Below are 23896 nucleotides of genomic sequence, written 5' to 3'. Positions count from 1 at the left end.
TAAGACATTTCATTTTATTTCTCAAATCGGAATAAGTCGCTGAGAGTAGAAACCACTAGGTCAAGAGCAAGAACTCTCCCCCAAAATGGAGAGAATCTTTCTTCCTACCCTGGGCTGCTGGTGCCCCTGGAAACGGGACTTCTTCCTCCCACATATGCTGCTAGCACAAGTCCCCTTGGGCCGGCTGGGCTGAAGTGGGCAGGGTTGGGCCCCTTTCACCCACCCAGAAACACGGGTTCACTGACCGTCAGGCTCTAGGATCTCCAGGGGGTCCGCGGTGCGCTTCTGACCTGGCCCAGCAAGAGCACTCCTGACAGCCTCACAGACAGAAGGAGCTGCAGCCAGGTGTGCCTGAGCCTCAGTAATCGAGCACCGGAATAGGAGGCTCAGCAAGGCGATGGGGATCACCTGTGGGGAAGAGGCAGCGGACACTGAAGCCTGAGGGAATTAGGTCATTTGAGAAAGAACCCCGGGGGAAGGTCGGGCACAGTGGCTCACACCTGTAATCCCAGCACTTTGGGAGGCCGAGGCAGGCAGATCACTTAAGTTCAGGAGTTTGAGACAAGCCTGGCCAATATGGCAATACCCCATCTCTACTAAAAATACAAAAATTAGCCAGGCATTGGTGGCTGGCACCTGTAATCCCAGTTATTTGGGAGGATGAAGCAAGAGAATCTCTTGAACCCGGGAGCGCAGAGGTTGCAGTGAGCCGAGATCGCGCCACTGCACTCCAGCAGCCCAGGTGACAGAGCAAGACTCCCTCTCAAAAAAAAACAGAACCCTGCAGGAGTTAAAGCATTTGATATAGGAATCAGGAGCCACCAGGTTAGATGGAAATTGGATGTTATGAAGACTAGAAGGTGGTAACAAGGTGGATTAAGAGCAGAGAGAAACCTTCATTTTGACCAGGAAAACTCCTATTCGTCCTTCAAAACCCAGTCCAAATACCCTTTCTGCCTCTTTTTCCTGACTCCCTTCCTAGGCAGAATAGAAGATCCCTTTTCTGTGCCCCTGTAGTACCTTTTTCACACCTCCATGACCACTTATCACAGTCATGTCTCCCCCATGAATGTGGAAGTCCTTGTGAGCAGAATGCCACTGAGCTTTGTAAACCCAGTGCCAAACAAACTTCTTGGCACATTGAAAGTACTCAAGAAGTATTTGTTGAATGACCAGCAGTGGGCAGGATACCTGTTCCTTCTCATGTGCAACCTGGACATGGCAGGAGATGGGAGCAGCCCGAATATCATCTGACAGTGGCTGGGGAAAGTGGATCGCTCGGAGGAGGCTCTCGATGCATCGAGCCTTGGACTGTCCAGAGAACCGCTAAGGAAAAAGTGGTAAGATCAGTGTCAGGCTAAAGGCCAGAGGAACTAAGAATGGAGTCATGGGAGACAAAGCTGTGAGAGTGGGAGGCTGGGATCCCAAAGCCTGGCTGTAGAGGCTGTAGATGATTTGTCCATGTTGGCAATCCTAAACTCATAATTTCCAGGTGTAAAGAAAAACTAGGTTAGCCGGGCGTGGTGGCTCAAGCCTGTAATCCCAGCACTTTGGGAGGCTGAGACGGGCGGATCACGAGGTCAGGAGATCAAAACCATCCTGGTTAATATGGTGAAACCCCGTCTCTACTAAAAAATACAAAAAAAAACTAGCCGGGCGAGGTGGCGGGCGCCTGTAGTCCCAGCTACTTGGGAGGCTGAGGCAGGAGAATGGCGTAAACCCGGGAGGCGGAGCTTGCAGTGAGCTGAGATCCAGCCACTGCACTCCAGCCCGGGTGACAGAGCAAGACTCCGTCTCAGAAAAAAAAAAAAGAAAAGAAAAACTAGGTTAAGGGGGTTGGTGGTGGGCTTGATTGGCTGGGTTAAACTGGAGAATTAATGGCAAATTGGTCAAATTTGCATGCATGTCACACCAATCCTGTAGGTTGGTAATCTGGACTCCCTCTCTCTAGTTTCCTCTATAACCACATCCATCTTGCACACTAATGTAAGACTGTTCATCTGCAAACACTGCTTCCATTTTGTCACTACCCTCCTCTCTGTCTAGCTCAGCATTGTCCGGTAGAAATATAATGCAAGGCTGGGCATGGTGGCTCACACCTGTAACCCCAGCACTTTGGGAGGTCAAAACAGGAGGATCACTGGAGCCCAGGAGTTCAAGACCAGCCTAGGGAACATAGCAAGACCCCATCTCTACAAAAAATAAAATAAATTAGCTGGGTGTGGTGGCACCTGCCTATCGTCCCAGCTACTCAGGAGGCTGAGGTGGGAGGATTGCCTGAGCTCAGGAGTTTGAGCTGTAGGGAGCCATGATGGTGCCACTGCACTGCACTCCAGCTTGGGTAACAGCGTGAGACCCTGTCTCTAAAAAAATAAAAATAAAGAAAAAAAAATAATGCAAACCACACATGTGTTTTTAGTAGATGTATTAAAAAAAGAAATAGGTGAAATTGGCCGGGCACGGCGGCTCACGCCTGTAATCCCCGCACTTTGAGAGGCCAAGGCAGGCAGATCACAAGGTCAGGAGTTGGAGACCAGCCTGGCCAATATGGTGAAACCTCATCTCTACTAAAAATACAAAAAAAAAAAAATTAGCTGGGCGTGGTGGTGCATGCCTGTAATCCCAGCTACTCAGGAGGCTGAGGCAGGAGAATCATTTGAACCCAGGAGGCAGAGGTTGCAGTGAGCCAAGATCGTGCCACTGCACTCCAGCCTGGGTGACAGAGCAAGAATACATCTCAAAAAAAAAAAAAAAAATTGATTTCACCTATTTCTCCTGACCTTGTGATCTGCCCACCTTGTCCTCCCAAAGTGCTGGGATTATAGGCATGAGCCACCACGCCTGGCCTGAAATCAATTTTAATAATATATTTCATTTAACCCAGTATATAACCCAATGTAAACAACATTAAACATTATTAGTGAGATATTTTGCAATATTTTTCTATATTCATATTTTGTATTTTGAAATCCAGTGTGTATTTTACAACTAGAGCACACCTCAATTTGGTTTTTTGTGACACTTTTTGATTTTTTTTTTTTTTTGAGAGAGAGTCTCATTCTGTCACCTAGGCTGGAGTGGAGTGGCACTATCTTGGCTCACTGAAACCTCCACCTCCCAGATTCAAGCAATTCTCCTGCCTCAGCCTCCCTAATAGATAGGACTATAGGCCTGTGCCAACATGCCCGGAATTTTTTTTTTTTTTTTTTTTTTTTTTTTAGTAGAGACAGGATTTCACCATGTTGGCCAGGCTGGTCTCGAACTCCTGACCTCAAGTGATCTACCCGCTTTGGCTTCCCAGAATGCTGGGATTACAGCATGAGCCACCATGCCCAGCCAGCCCACCTCAATTTGGGTGCTAGATTTGCAAAGCTAAAAAGCGAAATGTAGTCCTACCAAAACATTAAAGTTACATTTAATTTAAAAATTATACAGCTTTGGTTTTTACATAAAATTAAAAATTCAGTTCCTTAGTCACACTAGCCACATTTCAAGTGCTCAGTAGCCACATGCGACTAGTGGCCAGTGTTTTGGACAGCACAGGTCTAGCTGCATTTGGCAAGTCCAAATTCCTGCCTGACTTTAACCTTCCACATCCTCCCCTTCCTACTTCTTCACAATCTCTCACTGTGCTCTAAAGTGACTCGCCACCCTGGTCAGACCTGTGTCCCTCACATATCATGCCCAGTCCCCCTTCTGGGACTTGGTGAATGACCTAACAGGAATGCCCTTCTGTCCATCTGTCCAAGCCATAACCACCAGGCCTAGCTCAAACACCACCTCTTCCATGAGGCCTTCTTTTTGCTATAATGCATACTGACCCCCACCTTCTTTGTACCTCCACTGGACTTCAGTAAGAACCATAGTTTATTTTGGGGACCTGGTGGGTGCTCACTAAATGTTCATTGATTGATTCCTTTCACATAGGGTTGCCAGATTTTGTGAACAAAAATACAGGACATCCAAATATATAATGAAAAAAATTTAAAAATCTCAAATATTACATAGAGCATACTTAATGAAAAAATTATTCCATATTTATCTGAAATTCAAATTTAACTGGGCGTCCTGTATTTTTATTTGCTGAATCTGGCGACCCCATTTTCATGACCATCTGTTGTGCCGTCTGCTCAGCATCCACTCCTCCTTCTGGTATCAGCACCTTGGTTTTCCTCTGAGGATCTATCGCTCCCCCATGCTCAGGTAATGAGGTTGGATTGAGGCTCACCTCCCAGCCCTTTTTCCACCACCATCCTGAAGGGAGAGCACATGAACCAGACTGGGCAGAGCACCCCTTGCCCTGGAAAACAGTGATTGCTTCAGGGACATGCATGTGTCCCAAGCAAGAGCCTCCGACCAGGCATTTGCAAGAACCACAGGACAGGCAAGTTCTTTGCCCACTAGTATTACCAACTAAGTTGTCAGGCTGGCACTACTGGTGGCCAGTTTGCCACCTAATGGAGAAAACTTGCCTAAGAATGAGAACAAAGACTGGGCGCAGTGACTTACGCCTGTAATCCCAGCACTTAGGGAGGCTGAGGCGGGTGGATCACCTGAGGTCAGGAGTTCCAGACCAGCCTGGCCAACATGGCGAAACCCTGTCTCTGCTAAAAAATACAAAATTAGCTGGGCATGGTGGTGGGTGCCTGTAATCCCAGATACTCAGGAGACTGAGGCAGGAGAATCACTGGAACCTCAGAGGCGGAGGTTGCACTGAGCTGAAATAGCGCTGCTATACTCCAGCCTGGGTGATAGCGCAAGACCTCATCTCAAAAAAAAAAAAAAAAAAAAAAAAAAAGAATGAGAGCAACACAGAGGAAAGCAGAGTTAAGGGTGGAAAGTTCTGGAACACATTAGATTTAGCTGCCCTAAGATTGTTCAGTTATATCAGTTGTCATTTTCTTTGTTTAGCTTAAACCAGTATAAACTCTTTTCCATCACATTTGTAACTGAAACAGTCTTGCCTAATAATTACAATTTCACAAACACACCCAAGTATGCTCACACACTCCTTAAGGAGAAGATGCACCTAATCGGAGGAGCAGAAGCACATAGAAAAGGCAGCCTGTACTCTTACACATTTCCATACCTCTGCAAAATGCCCTTCTCTGACAGCCTAAGCATTGAGGCCAGGCCCCACCCAGCCCTGCCCCATCATATCCCTACCTGCAGCATGGCCAGTGCCCGCCAGAAGAGCTTGGAGTTGCTAATTCGAAGGTCCAACATGTGGTTTTGTAGGATCTTCCCAAGAAGCACATGAGCACCTGTACTCACTGTATTCAGCACCCATTTGGTGCTTAGCTCACGCTGGAACTTCTGAAAAGGGCAGACACATGGGGGTGTCAAAAATTAGAGGACAGAAGAGCAGCAGAGTGAACAGGGCCCTGTTATCAGACGGGAAACCAACTGTCAAGAACCAGGGACCAAAATGCAGACATGATTTGTTTGAGCAGCCCAGGGATTAAATGTCAGGGCAGTAGATGTAAACCAGAACTGTCTCAGGCAAACCTGGTAGCTTCACCCATTTGTGTTTTTGACCCCTAGGTAGACAGACATGTTCTCTGAGTCCTTCCACATTAGGATTTTGATCCTGCTGAATCGTTCCTTTTTCTCCCCGGGTATCTGACAGCAGGAGTGGGATTCATTCCACTAAACCACAGGCTTCTTGAGAGGGCAGAGATGGTGACTTACTCTGCTCCAGGGCCCCAGTTTTTTAGACCATGACTGACATGTTTGCTGATCAATACATTTGTTAAGGCCAGGCACAGTGGCTCACTCCTGTAATCCCACCACTTTGGGAGGCCAAGGTGGGCAGATCACCTGAAGTCAGGAGTTCTTGACAAACCTAGCCAACACGATGAAACACTGTCTCTACTAAAAATACAAACATTAGCCAGGAGTGCTGGCATACACCTGTAATCCCAGCTACGCGGGGAGCTGAGGCACAAGAATCACTTGAATCCGGGAGGTGGAGGTTGCAGTGAGCCTAGATTGTGCCACTGCACTCCAGCCTGGGCAACAGAGTCAGACTATGTCTCAGGGGAAAAAAAATGTTTGTTGAAAAATGAATTCTATTTAATTTTCATAACAACCCTACACAATAAGTTTATCTATCCTCATTTTTACATATAGGACAACTAGAGGTCAGAAGTAAATTAACTTGGAGCAGCTCATATGATAACGAGACGCAGAATGAGGACCTAAATCCAGGTCTTCTGATTCAATGATGAGGGCATTTCCTACTTTGCCGCAAATATTTCCTGGATGAATGAGAGAACCTATGTGAAGGCATGTCAAAAACTAAAAAGTTGTACAAACGTGGTATCGCGAGTATAAAACTGCCACTTGTTTTTGGCCCTTATATTTTGTCCACTTTGGGGCACTTATAACACCTATTGGCACATTAGCAGGGAAACTGGGGCCCAGTAAAGGTGTTGAGGGGATTAATTAATTGGTGATATGGTTAGGCGGCTTTGTGTCCTCACCCAAATCTCATCTTGAATTGTAATCCCCACAGTCCCCATGTGTCAAGGGAGAGACCAGGGGGAGGTAATTGAATCATAGTGGCGGGGGGGTTCCCCCATGCTATTCTTGGGATAGTGAGTGAGTTCTCATGAGATCTGATGGTTTTATAAGGGGCTCTTCCCCCTTCACTTGGCACTTCTTTCTGCCACCTTGGGAAGAAGATACCTTGCTTTCCCTTTACCTTCCACCATGATTGTAAGTTTCCTGAGGCCTCCCCAGCCATACTGAACTGTGGATCAATTAAACCTCTTTCCTTTATAAATCACCTAGTCTCAGGCAGTTCTTTAGAGCAGTATGAAAATGTACTGGCCAAGGTGGGCGGATCATGAGGTCAGGAGACTGAGACCATCCTGGCTAACATGGTGAAATCCCATCTCTACTAAAAATACAAAAATTAGCCAGGTATGGTAGCAAGCACCTGTAAGTCAGAGCTACTCAGGAGGCTGAGGCAGGAGAATTGCTTCAACCCAGGAGGCAGAGGTTGTAGTGAGCTGAGATCGCACCACTGCACTCCAGCCTGATGACAGAATGAGACTCTATATCATCAAAAAAAAAAAAAGTACTAATATACGTGGTCCTAGCCAGGCTGAGGAAACAGGCTACTGCTACTTTTACTTCTTTATTCTGGAATTCTAGAAATAGCTGTTCACACAAAACCCTGGAAGAGGGTATATTGAAAACATTTTAACAAATGAATGACCAGGACACTAAGTATAAGAACAGATATCTGACCAATTTCAGCATGAAACTGGCCAGTAAGTATGCAGTACTGATGCTATAGGGTGTATGTCAGACTGCACTTTGGGAGAAAGGTCAGTTAAATTTGGGTTATAACACTAACCATTTATACCACTAACATGAACACCATTAACACAAAAATATTTTAAATTTTATATAATTTGGAGTAAGACACATTCATTTTAAAGTACACATGGAAAAATCGGCCTGGTTATAGCCAGGAAAATCCTTAAAAAGAAGAATAGGCTGGGTGCAGTGGCTCACGCCTATAATCCCAGCACTTTGGGAGGCTGAGGTGAGCAGATCACTTGAGGTCAGCCTGGCCAACAGGGTGAAACCTGATCTCTACTAAAAACACAAAAGAAAATTTGCCTGGCGTGCTGGCACCTGCCTGTAATCCCAGCTACTTGGGAGACTGAGGCAAGATAATCACTTGAACCTGGGGAGTGGAGGTTGCAGTGAGCCGAGATCATGCCATTGAACTCCAATTTGGGCAACAGAATGAGACTCCGTCTCCAAAAAAAAAAAAAAAAAAGAAGAAGAAGAATGAAGAACAAACCCTATTGGCACTAAACATACCATAACGCCTCTATAATTAAAACATATGGTACCAGCACATCAATAGACAAACCAGTGGAACAGAATAGAAAGTCCTTAAATAGACCAATGCACATAGAAACTGAGTATGTGACACAGGTAGCATCCTAAATCATTCAGGGAAAGATGAACTTAAAAAAATGATATTGGAGCCAGGCATGGTGGCTCACCCCTGTAATCCCAGCTCTTTGGGTGGTCAGGGCAGGAGGATTGCTTGAGGCCAGGGATTTGAGACCAGCCTGTACAACACAGCAAAATCCTGTCTCTACAAAAAAAAAAAAAATTTAATTAGCCAGGCATGGTGGTGTGTGCCTGTAGTCCCAGCTACTTGGGAGGCTGAGGTGACATGATTGCTTCAGCCCAGGAGTTTGAGGTTGCTGTGAAATCTGATCACATCACTGCACTCCAGCCTGGGTGGCAGAGTGAGATTCTGTCTCAAAAAAATAAAAAATATATACATATATATGGACAATTCGATAATCACTTAGAAAAATATATAATTGGATTCATGCCTTACCCCATACACAAGAATAAACTCCCAATAAATTAAAGATCTAAGTGTTTAAAAAAGAAAAAAAGAAACCATCTTTACTAGCAGAAAACATGGATGAAATTCCTTTACAATTTAGGTGTTAGAAAAAGCTTTCTGGACTACGCCTACAATCCCAGTGCTTTGGGAAGCAGAGGTGGGTGGATCACTTGAGGTCAGGAGTTCAAGACCAGCCTGGCCAACATGGTGAAACCCCTGGCCAACATGGTGAAACAAAATTAGCACAACACTGAAATGCCCTTTTGTTGCTTTGCTAATTAGCAAAGATTTTTTTATAAGGATGCTATCCAGTATTTATAAGGGTGTAAGGGAACAAGCAACTTCACACTTTATTTATAAACCTCTTTGGAGGGCAATTTGACTATATGTATCAAAAAGCTTCAAAATTTTACATCCCCTTTGACCCAATGATTTCGCTTTTGAGGTTTATCCTGGTGAAATAGTCAAATTCCCAAAAAATGTGTGTATAAGGATGTTCAGTGCAGCACTTTAATAAAAACCCTAATATTGAAGCTGTCTCTGTGTCTAATAGTTGGAGTTAGAGTAAACAATTTATGGTACATCCATACAGCGGATACAATATTACATTGACATTAAAAATGATAGCAGTGATCTATCAGATGAGAACATGTCCTGGCATGATAAAAACATAATAATAATAACAATTTTTGACAATGATAGTGATCTGTTAGTACAGAAAGATGTTCGTAATTTTAAATGAAAAAAAGCAACTTTAAAACAGCATATCAAGTATGGTCTTACTTTTGTACAAATATATTTATATATGCATATAATAGAAATTTAGAAGGACATTCTCCAAAATCTGTCAGAGTCTCTTTTTTTTTTTTTTTTTTTGAAGATGGTGGATTTGGAGTGATTTTTTCCTTTTTGCATTTCTGTAATTTGTAATGTTTTTACTACAAAAAAATGTATTGCTATTAAAATGAACATTTTTCTTTAAAAATACAGTGTTTTGGCTAGGCGTGGTGGCTCACGCCTGTAATCCCAGCACTTTGGGAGGCCAAGGTGGGTGGATCACTTGAGTCTACGAGTTGGCAACCAGCCTGGGCAACATGGAGAAATCTCGTCTCTACAAAAAATACAAAAATTAGCCAGTCATGGTGGTGAGTGCCTGTGGTCCTACTTACTTCAGAAGCTGAGGTGGGAGGATCAGTTGAGCAGGGGAGGCGGAGGTTGCAGTGAGCTGAGATGGCACCACTGCACTCTAGCCTGGGCCAAAGAGTGAAACCTTGTCAAAAAAAGAAAAGAGAAAAGAAAAGAAAAGAAAAGAAAAGAGGGAGGGAAGGAGGGAAGGAAGGAAAGAAGGAAGGAAGGAAGGAAGGAAGGAAGGAAGGAAGGAAGGAAGGAAGGAGAGAAAGAGAGAGAGAAAGAAAAGAAAACGAAACGAAATGAAATGAAACTGGAAGGAGGTGGATTCCCTGTTCAGGGGCAGAGAAACTTCCTCTTCTTGTTATAAGAGCTCTAAGTCCAGGTAAGTCAGTGTTTCAGCTGTGTCTGGTCAAACCAGGAAACTTCCTGACAGACGTGGTTTGAATAACGAATAAGAGACCACACCTCTCCAGAGCAACCCTTCAGGGCCCTGATTCTGCCCGTGGAGGGTGGGCCGGTGGTGTACGAGAAAACGGAGAACCACAGATGCAAAATTGCTTGCTTTCTTAGGCCACAGAGCAGAGCTAGACTGGCATCCAGAGTTCCCAAAGGCCACACAAAGCTCTAAATTGCAAAGAGTACACACACTGATTATTATTTCTGTAATTATTATCAGTACTTGTGCTGGATTATAATTCATTGGCAAGCAGGGACTATATGCATGTAAAGTTATCTGCAATGAATTCAGCATAGTAAATTTGCAAAAAAATAAAAAATAAAAGGTGCTGTAAAAGCTTTTGAATAATGATGATGACTTTGGTATCAAGAATTAACATGTCCCAGCCAGGCACAATGGCTCATACCTGTAATCCCAGCACTTTGGGAGGTCGAAGCAGGCAGATCACTTGAGGTCAGGAGTTTGAGACCAGCCTGGCCAACATGAGGAAACTCTATCCCTTCTAAAAATACAAAAGTTAGCTGGGCATGGTGGCACGCACCTGTAGTGCCAGCTACTTGAGGCACGAGAATCACTTGAACCCAAGAGGCGGAAGTTGCAGTGAGCCGAGATCGCGCCACTGCACTCCAACCTGGGCGACAGAGTGAGACTCCGTCTCAAATTAAAAAGAATTAACCTGCCCAAAGGACAAATGAACATCTGTCAGGTGACTGGTGGCCTATCCCGCACTTTTTGCATATTCCTAGAGACAGCTGAGCCCAGTAAATCATTGCCTTGGGAATTCTGACTAGTGGCCTGGTAACCCATGACCTTGCCCAGCTGGCTTTGTGAAGGTCAGAGAGGTCTCCAAGCTTTCTACCCTTCAGCCTCGGGTTTTTTGATTCCTGGAATCCCTCTCCCTCTGAGCCCCTTACTGCAGATAGGACCTTCTCATTCCCCATACCTGGACGAAGTTTCCTTCATATTCAAAGAAAAGCAGTGGCCATGTGATGCTGATGATGGAGGGAAAGAGCTTCTTCAGAGGGATCTGGAGAGAGAGAAAGAGGAGCAGGAGAGCCATCTCCAGGAAGGCCTGGCCACAACTGCCACCTGGGTCCCCTCGTCACAGCTGGACTCTCACCGGCAAGGTCTGCCCCACGGTGCTGTGTGCCAGGGCCTGGATGTGGCTGGTTTTCTCTTTCACCTGCTCCACTATAGTCTGCACCTCCGTGAGGTTGTCTAGGAGAAGGGGAGGATATTAGAGTCGAAAGGCTGGCTATGCAGCTGTTCCTCCTGCTCCCCTGGCTGGGTCAGGATATTCACCCATTCCCTCCCTCTAAGCAGGTACCCTAAGACTGAGAAAAATGACAGCTCCTCTAAGTCATTCTACTTCCCCACTCCCCAGCCCTCACCGCTCCCATCTTCCCTCTCACCATCCAGGGTGAAAATGAAGACCACAGTGTCAATTTCCGTGAGGGAGGGCAGGATGGAAGTCAAGAAGTCCTCCTGGGAGAAGGTGAACTGGGGACCCTGGGGCAGAAGAAGATGGGAGGGTCCCTCCCATGCAAACACTCTAAAACACAGACTTGAGGACTAAAGCGGGCCGTGGAGGAGATCTAACACTTTTGTCTACAGGTGAGAGAGCTGAGGTTCAAAAAGGTACAGTGTTTTGCCCAAGACGATGTAACAAGTCAGTGGACTAGCGCCAGGTTTGGGGACTGGATCTAGAGCCTTCCACACTGCCCATGCTGCGCCAGAGCCTCATGACTTGTGACCCATATTCTCTTCTCTGGACCACCTATTCCAATGAACTTCTCAACTAGCTTCACCTTCCCCTTTTCTTCCACCCTCAGCACACCAGTGTTCTCCCCAACTTCCCCAAGTCCTGTTCTTCTCCGACCTGGTTGGTGAGCTCAGCCTTCTGATTAAACATGTCACTGTGATCACCAATGAGAAAGCCACGGACATCTCGGAAATCTGTGAAGTTTAAGGACAAGGAGAGATGAGTGATTGGCTATATAGAAAAGGAAGGTTCTAGGCTTCAGGGTAAGAAAATGGGACTGGGAGGAAAAGTAGCAAGTGGGGCATCGAGTGAGGAGTAGCCCATGTGGGAGGCAATAGTTAAGCACAGGGGTGGGAGCTGAGAAGGAATCAAGGACCGAGTTGGGGTTCAAAGGAAGAAGAATTTGACTGAAGTGCCTATTTAGACAGGGAAGGAGGGACACTGAGGAACACCCATGGGTTGGGAGTAGGACAGTGTCTGGACAGCAGCCCAATTGGTTGGGATCAGGAGGAAGCAGGAAGAACGTCTGGACTGGGGTCCCACCAGCGCCAAAGGTGTGGATGCACTCTACTCCATCCATGATGGCGATGATGCCCAGGGTCTGCCAGCCAACCAGGTACACGTGGCCTTTCTTCTCCAGACTGAGAATGGGTCAGAGGTCAGGACATGAGAGATCACAGTGAAAAGAGGCCAGAGATGTCCACAGAAGAGCACAGGAGTCAACAAACCATGCAATCCCATCGCCCATACCATGCTAACAAGTCTCATAGAGTCTCCCTGCTCTCGGTAGTCTCCATCCAGGCCACATCCCCACCTCTAAACACATATCCACACACCTGGTGCTGACGCTTTTCATCAGGGTGGCAATCTTGGGGCTTTGGCTGTAGGTCACCTGATGAGCTCGCTCAAATGTCCGCAAGATTTCCAGGAGGCATCTGGGAGAAAAGCCACCAGCTCCCAAGAAGGGCCCAATGCCCCCTCAGAAAGCTTAGGTACCTCCCTGAGCGGGGAGGTGAAGGCACAGCTCCCTTAGAACTAAGTTCTGCTGGTCCCTGGAGAGGTGCAGAGAGTAGGCCCAGACTGCGTTCGGGAGGGGCAGCAAGGGCTTCAATGGGCAGAAAACAAAAGAGCAGAAAGAGGGAGGAGTGCATCAGGAAAGCACCTGGAGGAGCAGGATCTGAGAGCCACTGGGAAGGGGAGTGAGCAGCCTGGGAGTGAGGCTAGAGACCCTGGAGAGGGAGGCAAGCCCTGAGTAGGATAGCTCTACCTGCATGACCTGGACCACCCCCAAATCAAAGGACCCTAGGGAGCCAGGCTAGCTTTGGGGGCCCCAGGCTGGCTCAGGGATTAGGTCTGGACCTGAGGAATCCAGGATCCACTGGAAACAATTCGGACTCTGCGACCATGTGGTGGGAGCAATAGCATGTTCCAGCCAGCTCCCTTCCCAGGGGAGGTGTGGTGGGCTGCAGTCTTATTGCCAACAGACCAGTCCTGGGATCTAGACCTGCCAATCCCCATCCACACCATCTCACGCTTGCCTGACTCTGAGCTCTCTCTTGTCCAGATCCTCCCTACCTTTGAGATGCTGCAATGCCCTGGTCCACAGTCTTATGGGCTGCTAATAACAGGGTTTCCAGCAGGATCTTGGTGGCACTTCCACCTTTCATCCGGGAGGAGCCGCTGAGACCCTCGGGCTGAGGAGGTGAAGACACCCAGGAGGAATTGGGAGAAGATGAAGACCCCAGAGACCACTTGTTAGTAACCCCCGGGCATGCATGTGATAGCACTGGTGGCCCCCAGTATGCTTGTGAGGAAGGGTGCTGGGGTGGGCTTGACCAAGAGGAAGATTAGAAAGAGGGGAAGGGCCTCCTCTGGTCACTCCTAGGTATATTCAGGACTTTCTGGAGAGGAAGTCACAGTGATTGGGTCTCTGGTCAGCTGGGTCAAGGGTTTTTCATAGAGTGCTTTTCTTTTCTTTCTTTCCTTTTTTTTTTTTGAGATGGAGTCTCGCTCTGTCACCCTGTCACCCAGGCTGGAGTGCAGTGGCAGGATCTCAGCTCACTGCAAGCTCTGCCTCCTGGGTTCACACCATTCTCCTGCCTCAGCCTCCTCAATAGCTGGGACTATAGGCGCCTGCCACCACGCCCGGCTAATTTTTTGTATTTTTAGTAGAGACAGGGTTTCACCATGGTAGCCAGGATGGTCTCCATCTCCTGACCTCGTGATTCGCAATCCTCGGCCTCCCAAAGTGCTTTTATTTATTTATTTATTTATTTATTTATTTATTTATTTATTTTTGAGATGGAGTCTCGCTCTGCCACCCAGGCTGGAGTGTAGTGGTGCAATCTTGGATCACTGCCACCTCTACCTCCCAAATTCAAGTGATTCACCTGCCTCAGCCTCCCAAGTAGCTGAGATTACAGGCACCTGCCACCATGCCTGGCTAATTTTTGTATTTTGTGTTTTTTTTTTTGAGACGGAGTCTCACTCTGTTGCCCAGGCTAGAGTGCAGTGGTGTGATCTCGGCTCACTGCAAGCTCCGCCTCCCGCGTTCACGCCATTCTCCTGCCTCAGCCTCCCGAGTAGCTGGGACTACAGGTGCCCGCCACCACGTCCAGCTAATTTTTTGCATTTTTAATAGAGACGGGGTTTCACCATGTTTGCCAGGATGGTCTTGATCTCCTGACCTCGTGATCCGCCTGCCTCGGCCTCCCAAAGTGCTGGGATTACAGGCGTGAGCCACTGCGCCCGGCCTAATTTTTGTATTTTTAGTAGAGACGTGGTTTCACCATGTTAGCCAAGCCGGTCTTGAACTCCTGACCTCAAGTGATCTGCCCACCTTGGCCTCCCAAAGTGCTGAGATTACAAGCATGAGCCACCACACCCAGACCAGAGAGCACTTTTCTTTCCAAGAAATTTCTCCCCCACCTCCCCAACCTCCACCATTTTCTGTGGTAGTTTATCAATCCAAATACCACATGTCATATGCTTTTCAGAGACCAATGAAGCAGTGATTGCAGCAGTCCAGATGTGGAACACAGCACACCAGACAGACAAAGAGGCTACAGCAAACAGAATGATAACAGTAGTGGCTGAGGCTGGGTGCAGTGGCTCATGCCTATAATCCCAGCACTTTGGGAGGCCGAGGCGGGCACATCACCTGAGGTCAGGAGTTTGAGACCAGCCTGGCCAACAGGCTGTCTATTAAAAATACAAAAATTAGCCAGACATGGTGGCAGGTGCCTACAATCCCAGCTACTCCACAGGCTGAGGCAGGAGAATTGCTTGAACTAGGGAAGCGAGGTTGCAGTGAGCCAAGATTGCGCCATTGCACTCCAGCCTGGGTGACAAGAGCAAGACTTCGTTTCAAAAAAAAAAACAAAACAAAACAGTAGTGACTGAGAAAAGAAGATTGAAAGTCAACATTTGCATAGAGGAGGAAAGAAAGATGAGGATTTGGGAGGTGAAAGCTGTGGAATTCTTATGTCATGGGGAATTCTACCTTCCTATTTCACAAAAGGAAGATGGAGGAGAATGTCGCGGATGGCGTGCCCATCACTGGTAGAAGGAGGCACGGGCTGGAATTTGGCTAAGGCCCTCATAAGGCCCAAGTAAGGAGAAATGGTGCTAGTGAAAGGTATCCGCAATCCAGATGAGAAAAAAGGAACAGGAGAAAACAGCTTTCAAGCTAAGAAGGGCCACCAAATTTTAGAGAGGATTTACAAAGGCAGAAGAATAAAACAAAACTGCACCCCATTTTTTAAAGTCCATATTTAAAATGTAAATATGTGAGAGAGACAGACTGAGACATAACAATAGCTATTCAATGCTGTCTATACATAGATGGCAAAGAGTTTCTTTAAACAGAAACTGTCCCAGACCACTGAAGTGTTTAAGGCTTACCAATTTGAGAGACAGGGTTGGAATGAAGATGAAATATCTTAAGGTGAAAACGTAAATGGGAAAATAGGATTTGGTTTATAACATTTTAGCTGACTCACAATGCCTCAGGAATTTAAACAAGATGTAACAGAACCTAAAATCAGAGGCCCCAAGGAAGTGGCAAGCAGTTCCCAGGTGTTGGGGGGTGGTGGAGAACATAGAAAAAGGAGAGGCCCTACCCCGATGGCAGGATTGAGCACAAAAGCTTTCTGTTTCTCCTGCATTTTCTGCATCCGCTCTGCTACTTGTCGGAATGTTGAACTCCAGTCTTCAATGGGGTCATTTCTGAGATCCAGAGAGACACAAGGTGGGGAGATTGTCTATGAGGATCTCATAGAAGGGTCTCAGCTGGGAGTCATGATCAAAGACTGCATCGGGATTGAGGTCAGAGGTCAACAACTTCATACAGACATATGCTTTGGAGCTTTTAGAGGCACTGTGTCCCTGAACCCCGAGGACGGGGGTTCATAAAACATTCAGCACCTCAAGCCCAGAGCAAAGTCAACACTCAAGTTTAAAGTCCCAGCCTAAGACCAAAACCGTCTTGTGTCCTGCTCCTTGCATAAGCCCCAATGCCATGGCTACACTCATCTCGCCCTCTGCAGGTCCTTTAGGGAATGTCTGTCATTCAAATGTCAAAATTGCCACCTCATGTTCCATCTTAGGGTCCATCAGAAGCCCTTCCCATTCATGGGAATACATTCTGGAAATCCCTCCAAAGAGTGAACTCTCAGTACCAGAGGGAGGAATAACAGTGAAGGAACCAAGCTGCCAGGTAGCACCTCACAGTTGTCGAACATTCCTTGAGTAAATTAATTGGGAACAAATCAATGTGTTCATGAGACAAGAGAGCTACAGACTTGTTATCTGCTTAGTTACAAATCATGGAATCTCAAAGAACGACGATCTTCTTTAGTTGATTTTTAATGGCTTTGCTAGGGGATAATTTGTGAATCGCCCATTGTGGCAGGACCTCAAAGAGACAGTTACTTCTGTACATGGCACCCCTAATTTCGCCTTATCATCCCATCATGCAAAGGTTCCCTCCCTTCTTGAACTATTTTTGTATTTTTTTCTTCTGTATTACTTCTAGGGCAGACAAGTTTCACATATTTCATGCCCGTTGTATAAAATGTCTCCTGTCATTTTTCCTCAAACTATTTCTGAAACTTCTAGAGTCCTAAGAAAGAGGAGACTAAAGCAGAGAGGGTTCATATTGTACGGTTTAACGTCGAGTTTCCTAAACACAACTGGGCATCCAAATCATCTGGGGAGTTTTATTTTTTGATAACTGCCCATTTCTGGGTACCACATCCACCCTAAGATTCAGATTCAGTAGTTCGGGAGTGGAGCCCAAAAATCTGTATTTTAAAAAAGCTTCCCAGATGACTCTGAAAATCAGCCAAGTTTGGGAGCCACTGATTTAAGGAACAACTGGAAGATCTCCACGCCTACGTTGTTTGAAATTCTTCATTTCACTTAGTCATAGGGCCTGAAATTAGCATCCACTGCAGCAGATACATTTTTGGTGAAGGAGAGCCCTCCATGAAAAGGATCAGGGTTAGGAGTATTTCAGATTCATCTACACCTTCGCATAAATTATACTACAGCCTAGAGAATCTGGGAGGTGAAAAAGCACCTTGGAAAAACCCATTTGTCCCCCTTCCCAAGACCACCGCTAAATACAAAAAGCTGCTCTAAAATAATCAACAAGCCTTTGCCGCATCCCTGTGGTGTCAGGAAGCCCTCAGCTTTGTCAGGTGGCCCACTCCAATGGTTTATTTAGCAGAGTTCCCCAAACCTGGCTGTGCATCAGAATCTCCAGGGTTGCTTTCAAAAAATAGATATTCCAGGGCCTTACTCCAAACCTACAAAATCAGACCTCTTACACAAGGAACTAAGAATCTTCTTTATTTTTTTGTAACATTCCCCAGGCAGCTCATGCACAGAACCACATCTGAGCACTACTGGTTTAATACGTTGACTTATTCTGAGATCAGAGTGACCACTGACATAGAGAATAAGAGGGAGGTGATTTGGTAATGAGGGGCTCTCAGGAAAGGGAAAAGGGTGAGAGATCTGAGGAGCCTCAGGGGAGGAAAGGGGTGCCTGGAATGATGAGAGAGAATGGGCACTAAATAAAGGAACTGGACAAAGAGGAGTAGCAGGCCTTCTGGCACCCACTGCTACTACTTTGAAAAGGTGCTTGGGGCTCATCCCTCTATGAAAGCAAAGATATTTGTGGTATGCATCTTCCTGACCCCATTTTATCCTCCATTTTATCCCTTGTTTTTCTTGCCTCTTCAATCTCTGTTTCGAATGTATGCTATCTTGTATTTTATGCATCCTTTATAAGCTGCCTTTAATGCTTTGTGAAACAAGGAGAGAATAATTCAACCAACCAACAAACAAAAAAACCTTATAAGCTTAGGGGCACCCCATATTTACTTTCATATTCTGAGATTTGGCGAACAAGACTATCTGTTCTCTCCCTTGTGGTTGTACTATAGACTTTGACATGTTCCCTTCCAGCCTGCCCCAGGACTGCCCAGTCATTCCAGAAGGCTCACCTGGCCATGCTCACTGGATTGAAGCCAACCAAGACTGGCAAGAAGACAGCTGTGTTGTTCATGCAGTAGTCCATCTGGCCTGCCACAAAGGGAGCCTGATGGTGAAGAGAGAGAAGGGCATGATGAGGGGGTCATTACTCTGACTGGTGCCCGAGGCTCAAGTGCATCAGAATCCTTCAGAATGCTTGTTCAAAATGCAGATTCCTAGGTATAGTTACAATCTACCGGATCCACATTTGAAGGGGGAGCACATTTTTCACAAGTACCTCAAGGGCACTACATTTTTAACAAGTTCCCCAAGGAAATCTTCTGCATGGTAAAGTTGGAATACTATTGAACTAAATCATAAGCTCTTTGAAGTCAATATCCTCTTCTCTTTGTGTGCTTCCTTCCATATATAACACTGGTGGGATCTGGTTTCTGCTCAGTGAATTCTTAGAGCCAGAGAGCTGCAGAATTGAGAGGAAACTTGGAGTTATCTGGTTCAGTGTTTCTCAAACTACCTGGAAATCTTGTTAAAATGCTCAGTAGGTCTGGAGTAGGGCCTGAGATTTTGTGTTTCTAACAAGTCCCAGGTGACACTGATGTTGCTGGTGCAGGCACCATATTTTAAGTAGCAAGGGATTAGTCCAGGGGCCATATTTTTCTGTAAAAGGCCAGATAGTAAATACTTTAGGGTTTGTGGGCCCTATGGTCTCTGTCCAACTGCTCAACCCTATGGCTATAGCATGAAAGAGTCCCTGGGCCATATGTAAACAAAAATGGCTGTGTTCCAATAAAACTTTATTTTAGGGGCTGGACATGGTGACTCACACCTGTAATCCTAGCACTTTGGGAAGCCAAGGTGGGCAGATCACTTGAGGTCAGGAGTTCAAGACTAGCCTGGCCAACATGGTGAAACCCTGTCTCTACTAAAAATACAAAATTAGCCGGGCATCATGGCATGTGCCACTTACTGGGGAGACTGAGGCAGGAGAATCGCTTGAACCTGGGAGGAGGAGGCTGCAGTGAGCCGAGATTATGCCACCGCACTCCAGCCTGGGAGACAGAGGGAGACTCCGCCTCAAAAAACAACAACAACAAAAACAAAACAAAACAAAACAAAACTAACCTTTATTTTAGGGCCCGGTGGGTGGCTCATGCCTGTAATCCCAGCACTTTGAGAGGCCGAGTGAGGCGGGTGGATCACCTGGTGTCAGGAGTTCGAGACCAGCCTGGCCAACATGGTGAAACCCTGTCTCTGCTACAAATGCAAAAATTAGGCAGACATGGTGGTGGGCACTTGTAATCCCAGCTTTTTGGGAGGCTGAGCCAGGAGAATTGCTTGAACCCAGGAGGCGGAAGTTACAGTGAGCCGAAATCATGCCATTGCACTCCAGCCCGGGTGACAGAGAGAGACTCCATCTCAAAAACAAATAAACAAACAAACAAATAAACTTTAAAAACAGGCAGATGGCTGCATTGGCCAGCCAGTATAGTTTGCTCAGCCCTGGACTAGTCCACCTATCTTGGTTGCTGATTGATTGATACACAGTTATTCTGAAATAGAATCCCTTCCCCATCTTCCCACATTCACATGACTCGATCCAAGTTAGTGAAACTAAAACCAAAATTCCTTGAGCAAACTTCCTGCTTTCTAGCACCCATCTCATTGATCTATCTTCCATGCTATTCCATTCCCACTCACTTCCTCTCTCTAAAATTGATCTGCTCAACCCATCTTTCTACTCACAGAGAGTCCCACAGAAATGCCGATAACAATCACCCTCTTCTTCCCAGCAGCCACCTAGGAGACGAGGATGGACAAGGCAGCGTAACTGGGAGGATTCCAGGGCACAAACCTACTGTGTGAGGATATCAGGGCCAGGAACAGGGGAGGGAGGAAATAGGCTTTGGCTGAATGCTGGGGCTTTTATGTCCCCATGAGAAGATAGAGGTCTCTGGTCAATATCAGTGAAAAGCACAGACCTTCTTCAGTTCCTCAATCCCGTGTAAGGCACTATCTTCTGTCCCCTCCCTAGAGGCCACCACAGACCTAAGAAGATAGACTTAAGGTCAGTGGCACTGGTTGGGAAGCAGAAGCCTATGGTTTATTAGGGCAGGCTACATTAAGAGATGGGAATAAAGGGAAAACTATCGTTGAATGAGCACCCACAGTTTGTTGGGCACCATGATAGACACTCTGCAGAGTTGAAAAACCCAAATACCTACAACAGCCAGTCAGGCAACATGAGTATGTGAAGTGGGCCAAGTGTGAGGGAATAAGGAATGGTGGGGACTAAGGCAAGCTGGACACAATCTCTGTCTAAAGGCATTCAAACTCAGTTTCTAAGAAATACTATTTAGGTCAAACAAAATATTCATAGGCTAACTTGACTTACCTGTCACCCCCTGCAATGAGGTAGGTGTAAAGAGATTTCTGTCCCAGACCTTTCATCAGCTGATTAAAGGACACCTGTAAGGGGGAGAGGATGTAAAGAGGTAATGACAGAGAAGAAACAATTATCTTGGATTTTCAACTCCTAGAGGGCACAGACTACGTAATGATTCTCTTAGACCAGTGCTTAACCCAGTCCTACATGGAATCTGGCACTTAAAGCTGCTACTTGGAGATGATTACTTGGTGGTGCATGGGATGTAGAGACATTGACAACATACTAGCGGGACTCAGATGGGCCCAGAAGAAATGGGACTTCATGGTGCCATCTAGCTTTTGGAAGAGAGACAGAGCCAGGCTTGGAGTCCAAGCCTAGTGAGGGGCCACCTGGGAGCTTAGTTATGATGATCTTTATGCTTCTGAGGGTCACCTCCAGAAGTGGAGGGGGAAGAAAACTGGGGACCAGGGTGCTCACCGACATGAGGAATGCCATCCGGCCAGAGGTACCCCCTCCACTCAGCACAACCAGCCCCCCATCTGGCTCCTAAAGAAGGAAAGAGGCATATATCACCAGGGCCTGGCTCAGGTTGGAGGAAGAATATTCTTTTTTTTGTCAGTAATGCAAGAGGAATTGGAAAGACTCCTTATCCCTCCTCTCATCACAAAACTGAACAAATACATGCAGTGTAATGTAGCAAAAAGAACACTGGATTAGAGAAACCAGTTTCACTCCCACGTCTTGCTCCACTAGTTGTTCAAATCCTTACTTATTCCAGAAAGAACCGAAAGCAGCTTTGTCATCTAAATAAAAGTAAATAACAAAAGCAGCATTATCCAGCAATTATTAGCTGAGTGTATTTGAGCAAGCTACAGTCATCATCCTTTCTAAATCTTTGTTTTTCCATCTGACAAAAACAAACAGAAGTCATATCAACTTCACAGGCTTTTGTGAGGGTAATAGGTGTGAAAGTAGACTGTCAATTATAAAGTATTAAGCAGATGAGTAATTATTATTTATTCATAAGATGAAAATAAGCATCCAAAAGGGAGGATTTCCAAAAGGGAGAAAGGAGAATGAGATCTATCAAAGTGAGAAATAGAGACAATAAAAAAAGAAAGACGGAAACAGGAAAGTTTAGGCAGGGAACAGAAGGAAGGGTTAGTACCTTCAGCACTTCCTGAACTTTCCCAGCCACCTGTACCATGGTGGTCAGAATGGATTCGCTGTAGAGTCTCTGTAGGGAACAGGCAGGAATGAGAAGCCAAGAAAAGGAGGACGATGGATGGCGGAGGGGGTCTCAGGGTTTCTGATATTAGGAGCCATGGTCAGGGAGAGCAGAGGTGCGGTTGGGGTTGGCATGTTTATGTGCAGGGTCCAGGTCTTGGGTCTTGGTTACCTGGTATGTGGGCAGGGCTTGCCCCTCCTCCTGGAAGATCTCAGCATCACATTGTCCCAGCAGTCGAACAATTTCCTCAGCATCTGCTTTGTCTAGGTCCTGGGTCAGTGGGTTTGACTTCTCTGTGATTGGCACAGCTGCCTCGTACCCAGACAACTAGAAGGAAGAGGGGACAAGGACGGAGCAGGAAGCCAAAGCTTCATTCACACCTGCTAAGCTGGAGGTGGGAGTGGCAGCAGGCACAGAGTTGGGACTCACACACACGCACACACATACCACACTAGAAACTCAGCTTGCACTTGGTACTCTGGGCATATTAGGGAAAGAACATCAGGAAAGAAGAAGAGGTGAGCAGAAACCAGGGTGGAGGGAAGACTGGATGAAAAATAATTCTAGGAATCAGCACAGAAAGCCAACATGAAGAAGGGGTCTCACCTCCCACTTGCCAGGCTCCGGGGTCTCAATGACATGTTGAAACCGTTTTGTGCCTGGCATGGTCCCGTGCTGTGGATACACTGTTCCACCTGCCTCTTCAGCCACACCAACCCCTCTGGTCACAATGACTCTGCTTCTAGTTGGCAGGGCCTTATCTGAGCCACAGTGATGATTAACTCAAGCACCCTAGGCTCTCAGAGCACCACCCCCTGTACCACTGCCTGCACCACCCTTTCCTGGTCACTAGGCCCCCAGCCCTCTGGTAACCCCAGGGAAACTCCTGGGGTTCCTCTTTGCATGCATCCTGACTCGCCAAGTCTCTGCTTTGGCCCTTGAAGATGAAGACCTGAGGCTCAGGACTTTTGCCCTACAGGGACAATGCCCTCTTCTCCGGAGGACCTGGAGCCTGGGAGTGCAGGACAACACCCATGGCAGTGAGAATCCCTGGGCAAGTGTCCTCCGAGGCCAGAGATCAGGGTCGCCAGGTCAGCAGAAGTCAGAGGACCCGGCCCATGGCTTGATCACATGCTTAGCACGCACAGTCCCGCTGGTCCCATTTTATCCTCTCCTCTCAGAAAGGAAGGTAGCAGAAGCTTCCGAGCCCCAAGTGTGCACACACTGTACTGGATATTACAGCGGGAAAAATCTCACAGAAACAGAAATACTGCATTGAGAATTAGAAACCAAAGGATCTGCCCTAAATACAATGTTAGCCAACATTTATTTACACTGAACAACACACTTTTCACAGACAGTATTTCACTGGATACACCAACACTAACATGTTGGTCAATACTGACACCCTCATTTTTCAGGTGATGAAACAGGCTCAGAGTAGTTGAGTTGGTTGCTTAAGATCACACAACTGGACAAATTGGGACTCATACACAGGTTCTCAATTCAGATTTCAGACTCAACCAAAGCATGAAATAATGTAAGGGCTTACATGTTATTTGAACAAAGAAGTAACTAACAGATTGGTGGAAATTAATCATCATCATCCAGTCACATAGTGTTGTGAGATTTATAAAGATCCTTCCCCCACATTGTCTCATTTGAGCCTCACAACAACCCTGTGAGATTTCACACGCTTTGCTTTACAGGTGGGAAACCTGAGGCACAAATAAGCCAGTTTCTCCAAAATCACACCGTAAGTGGCAGAGCTTTAGAAAAACAAAAAAAGAAAAGAAAGGAACAATAATTCTTTTAAAAAAGCCGGGGTCTTTGCGCTTTGATTCTCCCTAGAAGCCCAACACTCTTAACAATCGCTGTATCTCCAGGTTTTAACATAATGCCAGACACATAGGAGATGTTCAATAAATATTTGCTGAATAAATGAAAGAATGAATGAGAAAGTGAACGGAATTAAATCAGATTATGAATGGGAAAGAGACTTAAATGCTGACGCAGTCTGCAAGTAAGGGATCGTTAAAGCA

The 23896-nt window shown here is 46.3% G+C and overlaps 1 protein-coding gene across 1 annotated transcript; it reads right to left on the bottom strand.

Moving 5' to 3' along the window:
- Positions 1 to 23856, bottom strand: GCKR (glucokinase regulator). Its single transcript, XM_003908432.5, has 19 exons — positions 22461 to 23856; positions 22026 to 22181; positions 21795 to 21863; positions 21104 to 21172; positions 20633 to 20706; positions 20220 to 20286; positions 19984 to 20037; positions 18252 to 18346; positions 15861 to 15966; positions 13315 to 13433; positions 12576 to 12674; positions 12283 to 12380; positions 11857 to 11933; positions 11390 to 11486; positions 11098 to 11195; positions 10921 to 11004; positions 5167 to 5316; positions 1192 to 1326; positions 1 to 408 (listed from the first exon to the last, which is right to left on the bottom strand). Exons 1-19 carry the CDS (start codon positions 22518 to 22520, stop codon positions 238 to 240), a joined length of 1878 nt encoding a protein of 625 aa, XP_003908481.1. The 5' UTR covers positions 22521 to 23856; the 3' UTR covers positions 1 to 237.
- Between the last annotated feature and the right edge of the window lie 40 nt (positions 23857 to 23896).

Source organism: Papio anubis, chromosome 14, assembly GCF_008728515.1.
Source record: "Papio anubis isolate 15944 chromosome 14, Panubis1.0, whole genome shotgun sequence".
NCBI lineage: Eukaryota > Metazoa > Chordata > Mammalia > Primates > Cercopithecidae > Papio > Papio anubis.
Note: the sequence above shows the minus strand (reverse complement) of the source record. Positions and strands in the feature narration are given on the sequence as shown.